At 41.9% G+C, this 11,017-nt stretch overlaps 1 protein-coding gene across 4 annotated transcripts; it reads right to left on the bottom strand.

The window, feature by feature from the left end:
• Positions 1-1,651: 1,651 nt before the first annotated feature.
• LOC119702780 (beta-microseminoprotein-like) lies at positions 1,652-9,313 on the bottom strand. 4 transcript variants are annotated; one of them, XM_038141376.1, is made up of 4 exons: positions 9,156-9,289; positions 3,286-3,385; positions 2,867-2,969; positions 1,652-2,020 (listed from the first exon to the last, which is right to left on the bottom strand). In XM_038141376.1, exons 1-4 carry the CDS (start codon positions 9,156-9,158, stop codon positions 1,891-1,893), a joined length of 336 nt encoding a protein of 111 aa, XP_037997304.1. In that variant the 5' UTR covers positions 9,159-9,289; the 3' UTR covers positions 1,652-1,890. The 4 variants fall into 4 exon arrangements, with proteins under 4 accessions (XP_037997304.1, XP_037997305.1, XP_037997306.1 ...); XM_038141377.1 differs by lacking the exon at positions 9,156-9,289 and adding an exon at positions 5,741-5,879; XM_038141378.1 differs by lacking the exons at positions 1,652-2,020; positions 2,867-2,969; positions 3,286-3,385 and adding exons at positions 7,801-8,167; positions 8,334-8,436; positions 8,830-8,929 and having other exon boundaries at positions 9,156-9,313.
• Positions 9,314-11,017: the final 1,704 nt, after the last annotated feature.

Genomic DNA, 11,017 nt, shown 5'->3' with positions numbered 1-11,017 from the left:
CGCAGTTCTGTGAGCTACTTAGGTAGGAAGTCTTTGATCTCCATGCTCCAAATCCAACTTCCCTTAGAAGCTGTGGCTGTTGTTGCTCTAAGCAAGAACATTCCTTCAGGTGCATCAGCTGAGGCTGTGTTCTGTGTAATTTTGACATGAAGTAGCATAAAACCGGAAAAGTCATTCAGGACAAGTTTCAAAACTGTTCCTCTCCTGCAGAACACAAAACCCTTTGGGGCAAAACTTAGTTTACAATGTTGAGCAACGTGAGAAGGTTTGTTTTCACGTGCTCCATTTAGAGGAATGATAGGATGGAATCCGTCAAGATTTTAAAAAGGCAAATGTGAATGTCTGTTCTGGAAAAAGCTGAGCTGAGTCTTTATTCTGGCCCCTCACCTTTTTCATCTTTACAGGAACCAGTTGTACAGAAACACAGAGCTATGCAGGCTGATATCCAGCCTGCAGCACAGAGAACTTCAGAAGGTCAAGTATGTCATACCAGTGCCTGCAAAATACTTGGATTTCTTCCCCAAACCAAGGTACGATACTTGCAGGTCTTAGAAACCTTTAAAGTTCATAAGCAAATCACCAAAGCCAGAGAAAATACACCCCATTAAATCTTTCTGATTTTAATAATGGCTCACAGAGCTTGAGACAGATTGTCTTGTGAAGGAAACACCCCTGCTGAATAAATGTAGATTGACTCTTGATTTGGGGCCAAATGAGCATCCCTGCACTAAGAATGCTCGGCTGTGTCTAACCTCATACTATTACAAGACAGCAGATTTGTTGTGATCATGGAACTTCAACAAATAATCCACTTGTTCTGGAAGGTGTGTTTCTTTTCAAACCATGGAACAGTGGACTACAGACTGTTGTGGCTTTTTAATATCCAATTCCGAAGGAGAGAGCTACATGTAGAAGCAGCATTTAGCAGGGTTTTGTTGTCTGGTCTCATATATGTGGGCAGATTTAGGACACTAGACATTGCCAGGTGGGAAATTTGATTTCCAAGCCCTGCTTTGAAGCTGAACTTCATTCCCCTGTGGATGTGGGGAACTGTCATACTGAAGGGACCGAAGGCATCTGCACTATTAGTACCTCAAGCTCAGCTGCCGTAAGGAAGCACGTCCCCAGGGGCTGATCCAGATCTCTTTTTCAAAGTGGACGAGAGCCACTAAAGCAGCACAGTGTGCGCAGACTTTCAGGATCAGGGCTTGGCAGAGGACAACTCAGAGTTCCAGAGTTTAAAATTTAACATTGCTTTAAACTTCAGGTCTGGTCAGAGTGGGCAATGGACATGAAGAGTCACTGCCACTGTTGGGTGATGGCATTGATGAAAATAAGGAGAAAAATGGGAGAAAGAGGACAACAATCTCTCATCCACATTTATTCTTCTAGTGTTTTAGCAGCACAGGCGTTACCCAAAAGCTGTGCACGCTGAATAGGAGCCATTGCACAGCATGTCCCACATAGTGCACCACTTCAAAATGATAATGGATTTTGACACCTGGCTAGATGAGGACCTGTAAAGCATGACAGTGGCTTGGGCCAGGGTACTGGCGCACAGCATGTCAGAGTAGAGAGCCAAACACATTTCTTTGTCAAACAAGGTGGCATTTCCCCATGTCACTGCAAAAAACAAAACATCAATATGAAGTATTTATGGATGTTTCATCTCAATTTATTGTAGTTAACAAATGCAGTAATGACAGAAATGAGGCACTCTATCTGATTATGCATCTTGTAAGCTGAATTACAGCACTTAGGAGGTTAGAAGGCAGCTACTGAAGTGCTCTGTTTTATGAGAGTTTCCCATGTCATCGTGCTTCTCCGTGATGGCAAAGCATCTGTAGGAAGGTGAGGAATTCCACAGTGCAGAAGGGTTTGCAGCAGGTGTTAGCCCACGCGAGAATAGACAAAACAGTGCTTTGAGGGGTCTGCCTTCTCCACCACATCATAGTCACAGCTCTTCTTGTTGAAAACAACTTTACATTTCTTTTTGTCAAAAGAAACAGGAGTACGAAAGCTGTCAGAGGCAAATAGAAAACAAATGTTAGCTTGAGAACCATAAAAGGTTCAATACTTCAGTGATTGTAGCTTGACCTACTCCTGAGTGACAGAGGCCAAACTATGGCTAAGGGCAGCTGAGCTAGCTTGAGCAGCACACAGCTGCAGCTTCCAGAGCCTCAAATGATGCCCTGTGCAGTGCCCTGTGAAGATGTTCCACGATGCTCAGCACTAGCAAAAGCATTTCCATCACAGCACTCTGCAGTGGCATAAACATGGGCTTAGCATCTTTTCTCTTTTTTTCCTTTAATTTTTCATTATTTCCAGTTTGCATAGGATGTGGTGGCTGCTCCCTGATAGACTGTGCCACCTAAATAAAGACAAAGATCACCATTGAGGTATATTGGGCTTTTGAGGAAGCAGGAAGTGGAAAGGAGAATGCTGGAGAAATACTTCAGAGCAGAGCCCTGTCATTCTACATTTAGCATATTCACTGGAGAAAAGCACTTCAGGAAAGAGATTCAGATCACCATAAGCTCTTTAGGGAAACTTCACTTAAGTCTCCTACCCCCACTTTCTCAGCTAATGAAAGACAACTGCAGTGAAAGAGGGGTTCACAAGTTCCTTAAAGATTAAAGGCAACCACCATCTGGATGTGCCTGGAAAGGCTTGTGTCCAGCCCCAGTCAGCAGAAAATGAGGAAAGGCAAACACAGCTAAGGATCCAAACAATCAAGAGCTCTATGTGGCTTTCACTAGCTCTGTGGCATGGGTGGGAAACGGCTCTCCTGTGCCCTTACAAATCCATCTATCCCCACCTGTGGTCATCCTACAGGCAATGATGGTACCAAGGAGTTCAAACTTACAGGGAACAGCAATTCACTCCACCTTCGCTGCAGTTACATCTGTAGCAATCTTCTGTCCTCTCAATGTGTCCAAAGGGATACAGTTTTCCATTGATCATACAGCCTGCATAAGACAGCAGCAAAACAGAATAGGTTCTTTAAGCCTCCACCTAAAGGAGCTGTCATCTCCTGAATGAGCTCCATGTGCTGGAATAGCAGTAGCAACCTGTCACCAATTGCAATGATATTGCTGCAACCACACGCAGCCCAGGGGAAAACTTTGTTTTCCCCCTACATTTAGCAACTTGCTGCTGGAGGCCCCTGTCTGTGTTTTTCCAATGTCTTCCCCCTCCCTTGTATTTGGAGCCCTTCCTGGCAGCTCCATAGAGAGCCAAGTTACCACAGAGCGATCAGGTCAGAGGATCTTCCTTGTTTCTTACCATCTTCCGCCTCCCCTGCCTTGTGAATTTTACTCCAGCAGTATGCATCAGCCAGGGTCACCATGATGCCCATTGCAACAAGGAAAGGCAGGAAGCTCTTCTGTAAAAGAAAGCCAGAGCTGATGCCATGCATTTTAATCCACATTGATTAGTTCTGTTTCCAAAAGCTGTCACTGAACCTGAATCAAAATTAGAAATAACTTTATGTGTATGTGAAAATAGTGGAAAGGTACACTTCAGATATTTCCCTGCATTTTTCATTTAGGTGGGAAGATACAAAATGGCTTGATATTACCATGTCAGCAGCATCACTCCCTGCCAAAATACAGTCTCTAAAAATCACACAAAACTTCAGTAGTATTATTAACTTAAAAGCCCTGCCAAGCTGTTGTCAGTGCTTTATTTATTGCCTTTGAATCAGCTTTAGCTATTTCTCTAGCAAATCTTTGTTGAGCATCGCATTGCTTCGCCTCTGGGTACAGCAGTTGCTTCATATTTTGCAATGGAGAGGAGATCTCAGATCTAAATCTATTCCAGTAGGTTTTTGATACAGGTGGCTGGTCAGGGAAGAAAGTGATAAATGTGTGTCTCTGGGCAAAATTCAAGTGCTGTACATTGTTCTTTGCATGACCTGAGCCATCTTGTCAAACCATGCAGACACTGGTTGGGACTTGACACAGGGCACACCTCCTTTTGTCTTGTGGGGGCAACAGCTAGGCATCTGTAAGAGGCCTTCAGATACAGCCCCTGGAACCTGCTGATCATCCAGAACATTTTTTGAAAAAGTCTGCATGACTTCGTAATGATTGTTTTACTGGAGTAGAGGACTAGAGAAGCAGGAGAGAGCACAGGTTTATTTTTATGGGTTGCTCCAGCTGAATAACATAAAGGAAAAGTTTTGGAAAAGCCACAGACTGAGAAGCAATGGAGGAAGTTATTTAATTTTTCTTGAGAGCACTTGCAGACTAAAAGGAAAGGATTTGAAATTAGTAGACCTTTCCAAGTTACTGTTCTGAACTTTGGAAGATATTACTGAGACTGTTGCTGCTTGAAACTGGGTTTACAGTAGTAGTGAGAGGCTTGGCTTCTTGAATCACAATGCCATAAGACATTGAAAGGCTCTGAGGCTCAGGCAGCAGGTGAGCGAATGAGAAACTCCTCTGTCTACTGTGGAAAAAACTTGATATTTTAATCCTTGATTTCCTCCTTTGTTATGGGATGGACATTTAAGATATAGTGAAAGCAAGGAAGAGGAAGATTTATGGAGTGGTCTAGGAAGGGGGTAGTGCTTCATTTTTATTGTGGTTCTGTGATGTGGAGTTCCTGAGGCTTTAGGCTAGAACAGAGACAGTTACCACGCTGAGCACCATAGCCAGAATGAAAGAAGATAAAGGGAAAGACTGAAACTCCTAAAGTATGCTATTCCATGCTGCCTGGGTAAGGTGTTTGCAACAACACAGATACTCCATGCCATGTCACTCATGTCATTATAGAAAATGCAAAAATCCTTCATGTGTTGTGCTGTCTTCTGTTAATATTTTATCAATTTTCCCCTCCAGTATTTTCCCAATCATGCTACTCCTGGAAATGCCAGTCACATGAGCTTGGGCATGCTCATCTCTCTAAAGATCAGAATTTAAGACCTTCCACTGAAACTAAAGACAAACATAAGGGGAAGTCTCTGGTGTTCAATAAGGTATATGAAGGTGCTTTATGCTGCAACAAGCAAGGGATTTGTCAGCTAAGTTAGAGAAACTTGGCAATAAAGCTTAAACACAGAAAGAAGCAAATGATAATTTCTCCCCTGTTTATGAATCAACATATATTATAGACACTACTGCCTCCTCTGTAGAACCTATGCCATTCCTGAGATGCTCATTAAGGCTGCTTCTTCATGTCTGTACCTTCGGGATTACGTGAGCACAAATCACAGGAGAACCAGGCCACAGGACATTGTTGGTCTATTTATCATTACCTAACTGTTGATTTAGATTCTGCAAACACCTTTGGAAGCTTGAAAAGCTGGAACAGGACACAGTTTGAGGGATCAAAATGAAGAACTGAAAAAATACATGGACAAAATATACACACTTTTTTTTCTTTCTGAAAAATGGTATATTTTAAACTTGACATTTACAAGTTTTAAAAGCCTGGTCCTGAATGTTTGCAAAACTCTCAATGTTGTCACAAACATTTCTGAGGAAAGGATAACAGCAGTGAAAGACTGTACAGTTTCTTGCAAAGAATTCCAATGCAAAGAACAAAACTCACAGTAATCTTCACAGACGTGTCTTCCTGTCTTTGCATCTTACAGGTTTGAAATACAATCTAGCCACATTTAAAATGTGTAACTTGATGATTCTCTTAAAATACTCACCTTTTGCAGTTTTAAAGCAAATACCTATCTGTATCCCCATTACAAAAAACCCCAAACCAATCTAAACCTTTGACTTACCATTGTGGAACACCTGGCTTCCAAAGAGCTCTACGTTTCCTGAGAAAGCTGAAGTTCTTTGTGTGGAATCAGAGAGCAAATATTTTATGCTGCCTTTATGTTGTGTAATAACAAGTCTAGGTGGAAGGGGAAAAGTCTGCTCAATGCAAATGCAGTTATTTTGTAATATCCAAAGAAATCTCTGGAATTTTTCCAGCTGGCGACCAGAAAATGTTTGGTTTTGTAGAGCACCGACCTGGGTAAATTGCTGAGTCCAGAACTTTGTATTCCTTGGAAGAATTATGATTAGAAAAAATGCCTTTCTGATGGAAAACAAATATTGATAGCCAAGCTGCAGACAGCATTATCCAGCTAGGTGATGTTTAGGTGGGGCAGAAATGCATGCAAAATCCTGTCTGCTGTCAGAGGGCTGGAACATGCTGAGTAGTGCATCAGGTGTTAAGAGCAAATGGAGCTTTTGCCAGATCTTTGCATTCTCTCTGTTAGTGCTGCGGTGTGCACTGAAAGATAACAAAGGCTGAGGCTGTGTTCTGTGTAATTTTGACATGAAGTAGCATAAAACCGGAAAAGTCATTCAGGACAAGTTTCAAAACTGTTCCTCTCCTGCAGAACACAAAACCCTTTGAGGCAAAACATAGTTTAGAATGTTGAGCAACGTGAGAAGGTTTGTTTTCACGTGCTCCATTTAGAGGAATGATAGGATGGAATCCGTCAAGATTTTAAAAAGGCAAATGTGAATGTCTGTTCTGGAAAAAGCTGAGCTGAGTCTTTATTCTGGCCCCTCACCTTTTTCATCTTTACAGGAACCAGTTGTACAGAAACACAGAGCTATGCAGGCTGATATCCAGCCTGCAGCACAGAGAACTTCAGAAGGTCAAGTATGTCATACCAGTGCCTGCAAAATACGTGGATTTCTTCCCCAAACCAAGGTACGATACTTGCAGGTCTTAGAAACCTTTAAAGTTCATAAGCAAATCACCAAAGCCAGAGAAAATACACCCCATTAAATCTTTCTGATTTTAATAATGGCTCACAGAGGCTGAGATAGATTGTCTTGTGAAGCAAACACCCCTGCTGAATAAATGTAGATTGACTCTTGATTTGGGGCCAAATGAGCATCCCTGCACTAAGAATGCTTGGCTGTGTCTAACCTCATACTATTACAAGACAGCAGATTTGTTGTGATCATGGAACTTCATCAAATAATCCACTTGTTCTGGAAGGTGTGTTTCTTTTCAAACCATGGAACAGTGGACTACAGACTGTTGTGAACTACAGGCTTTTTAATATCCAATTCCGAAGGAGAGAGCTACATGTAGAAGCAGCATTTAGCAGGGTTTTGTTGTCTGGTCTCATATATGTGGGCAGATTTAGGACACTAGACATTGCCAGGTGGGAAATTTGATTTCCAAGCCCTGCTTTGAAGCTGAACTTCATTCCCCTGTGGATGTGGGGAACTGTCATACTGAAGGGACCGAAGGCATCTGCACTATTAGTACCTCAAGCTCAGCTGCCGTGAGGAAGCACGTCCCCAGGGGCTGATCCAGATCTCTTTTTCAAAGTGGACGAGAGCCACTAAAGCAGCACAGTGTGTGCAGACTTTCAGGATCAGGGCTTGGCAGAGGACAACTCAGAGTTCCAGAGTTTAAAATTTAACATTGCTTTAAACTTCAGGTCTGGTCAGAGTGGGCAATGGACATGAAGAGTCACTGCCAATGTTGGGTGATGGCATTGATGAAAATAAGGAGAAAAATGGGAGAAAGAGGACAACAATCTCTCATCCACATTTATTCTTCTATTGTTTTAGCAGCACAGGCGTTACCCAAAAGCTGTGCACGCTGAATAGGAGCCATTGCACAGCATGTCCCACATAGTGCACCACTTCAAAATGATAATGGATTTTGACACCTGGCTAGATGAGGACCTGTAAAGCATGGCAGTGACTTGGGCCAGGGTACTGGCGCACAGCATGTCAGAGTAGAGAGCCAAACACATTTCTTTGTCAAACAAGGTGGCATTTCCCCATGTCACTGCAAAAAACAAAACATCAATATGAAGTATTTATGGATGTTTCATCTCAATTTATTGTAGTTAACAAATGCAGTAATGACAGAAATGAGGCACTCTATCTGATTATGCATCTTGTAAGCTGAATTACAGCACTTAGGAGGTTAGAAGGCAGCTACTGAAGTGCTCTGTTTTATGAGAGTTTCCCATGTCATCGTGCTTCTCCGTGATGGCAAAGCATGTGTAGAAAGGTGAGGAATTCCACAGTGCAGAAAGGCTTGGAGCAGGTGTTAGCCCACGCGAGAATAGCTAACACATCTCTTTGAGGGGTCATCCTTCATCACCACATCATAGTCACAGCGCTTCTTGTCAATAACAACCTTACATTTCTCTTTGTCGTAGGAAGCACGACTATGAAAGCTGTCAGAGGCAAAGAGAAAACAAATGTTATCTTGAGAGCTTTCACTAGCTCTGTGGCATGGGTGAGAAAAAGCTCTCCTGTGCCCTTACAAACCCATCTAACCCCAGCAATGGAAAGCTGTGGACATCCTACAGGTAATGATGGTACCAAGAAGTTCAAACTTGCTTGGAACAGCATTCCATTTCATTTTTCGTGCAGCTGCATTTGTAGCAATCTTCTGTCCTCTCAATTTTTCCAAAGGGATACAGTTTTCCATTCATCATACAGCCTGCGTAAGACAGCAGCAAAACAGAACAGGTTCTTTAAGCCGCCACCTAAATGCAGAGGAGTTTAAAAATTATTTCAACTTTTCTAAAAATGTAGTTCCAGGCAATAGTAAAGTACAAGGAATTGGTTTTTACTCTTTCAACTCCTCAATGAGCTCCATGTGCTGGAATAGCACTAGCAACCTGTCACCAATTGCAATGATATTGCTGCAACCACACGCAGCCCAGGGGAAGACTTTGTTTCCCCCTACATTTAGCAACTTGTTGCTGGAGGCCCCTGTTTGTGTTTTTCCAATGTCTTCCCCCTCCCTTGTATTTGGAGCTCTTCCTGGCAGCTCCACAGAGAGCCAAGTTACCACAGAGCGATCAGGTCAGAGGATCTTCCTTGTTTCTACCTCTGTAGGGCCTCCCTGGATCCTGACGTACAGTAAAGCAGCCTGCATCACCTAGGGTCACCATGGTGCCCATTGCAACAAGGAAAGGCAGAAAGCTCTTCTGTAGAGAGAAAGAAGCAAATGGTAATTTCTCCCCTGTTTATGAAACAACATATATTATAGACACTACTGCCTCCTCTGTAGAACCTATGCCATTCCTGAGATGCTCATCAAAGCTGCTTCTTGATGTCTGTACCTTTGGGATTATGTGAGCACAGCTTTTAAAGCAAATACCAATCTGTATCCCCATTACAAAAAACCCAAACTAATCTAAACCTTTGACTTACCATTGTGGAACACCAGGCTTCCAAAGAGCTCTACGTTTCCTGAGAAAGCTGAAGTTCTTTGTGTGGAATCAGAGAGCAAATATTTTATGCTGCCTTTATGTTGTGCAATAACAAGTCTAGGTGGAGGGGGAAAAGCCTGCTCAATGCAAATGCAGTTATTTTGTAATATCCAAAGAAATCCCTGGAATTTTTCCAGCTGGCGACCAGAAAATGTTTGGTTTTGTAGAGCACCGACCTGGGTAAATTGCTGAGTCCAGAACTTTGTATTCCTTGGAAGAATTACGATTAGAAAAAATGCCTTTCTGATGGAAAACAAATATTGATAGCCAAGCTGCAGACAGCATTATCCAGCTAGGTGATGTTTAGGTGGGGCAGAAATGCATGCAAAATCCTGTCTGCTGTCAGAGGGCTGGAACATGCAGAGTAGTGCATCAGGTGTTAAGAGCAAATGGAGCTTTTGCCAGATCTTTGCATTCTCTCTGTTAGTGCTGTGGTGTGCACTGAAAGATAACAAAGGTGCTTGGCCACTACCAGAATCAAAGCTCTGAACACTGAGAGCTTAGCTGAAGCTGGATCGCATCACAGCATCTCTTTCTCCTCCACCAAAGTAAAAAATTCCTCTCAAATCAAAACCCTGCTGTTACTCCTGTGGAACTGTTCTGGCTTTGACCTGAATTTAAATGTGCACTTTCCCAAGAAGTGATAAACTTCAGAGTGCAAATCAAGTACTCTGCTTTCTCTTGTTCCTACAACCTCTTTTCAGAAAGAACTATCCACCTGCGGCCCTACCTACATTCAAAATACTTCATTGCAGTTGCTGCTTAGCAATTTGAAACTCATTCCTGTGGGAGTCTTATCGGCTACAGGAAATTTAGCCTATGATGATGAGCTTTAGACACTGAAAAAATAAGCTGAATCATTTGGGATTTTTTTTTTTAGAGTAAATTAAATACAGAGTTATATGCTTTTCAATGGTGGAAAAAAAAAAAAAGGTGTAATTTTTCCTGTGCACTATGTATTGCTGCATACTAATAATAACTAATTTGACCCAAAGCATTCAGCAGGAGCAAAAGAAATTAAAGTACAGCACAGCAGAATTCCCTGAGCCCCCTGGAGGAAATGTTTAAGCTGAAGTCTGTGCAGGTTTGATAATTCATTAGTAAGAAAGACATAATTGATGAAAAGCTCCTAAGCATTAAATTGTCTGACCAAACACCTGGCTTTTGGGGTTTTTTTTTCTGATATAATCACTACATTTTAAAATTTCAATTTAATGATAGTCATGTTTTCATTGAAAAAATCAATAAATATCCTTTCTCTTCCTTTGCTTCTGGCATGGTAGATAACCGTACTTTATCATCCAGCTCTTCATCTTGTCCATGTTTAGAGTCTGTTGAGTCAGCTTAGAGTGGGTTGAGTCAACCTTTCTCAGCTGAGTGCAGCAGTTTTCATCTTCAGTTCTGTGGCACAAATTTATTTTCATTCCTGCCACCCATTTCTGCACAGTCTCCAACCTGACAGTATCTCATTTCAAATCTGAATATAAAACAAGGTATAAAAGCATGTAAGTGTTGTGGGAACAACCTCAGATAGTATGAAGGACATAATGCCTTTCCTGTATATCTGTCCAGGCTCCTCATCAGCTGTCTTAAGCTGAACCTTATTGTTCTAGATAGAAGACACTTGCTTTCCACCTCAAATTCTTCTCAGGGGTACTGTTGTTAATACAAATTTTATGCTTTACAGGATGTTAAAAAATCTTATTCCTCCAAATTGTAAAAAAACCCGAAAAACTATCTAAAGCATGAACTAATAAGCACAGTTTCTTTCACCATTAAGATGACCAGACTTATTTATTATTT

Source organism: Motacilla alba, chromosome 6 (genome assembly GCF_015832195.1).
Source record: "Motacilla alba alba isolate MOTALB_02 chromosome 6, Motacilla_alba_V1.0_pri, whole genome shotgun sequence".
Lineage (NCBI taxonomy): Eukaryota > Metazoa > Chordata > Aves > Passeriformes > Motacillidae > Motacilla > Motacilla alba.
Note: the sequence above shows the minus strand (reverse complement) of the source record. Positions and strands in the feature narration are given on the sequence as shown.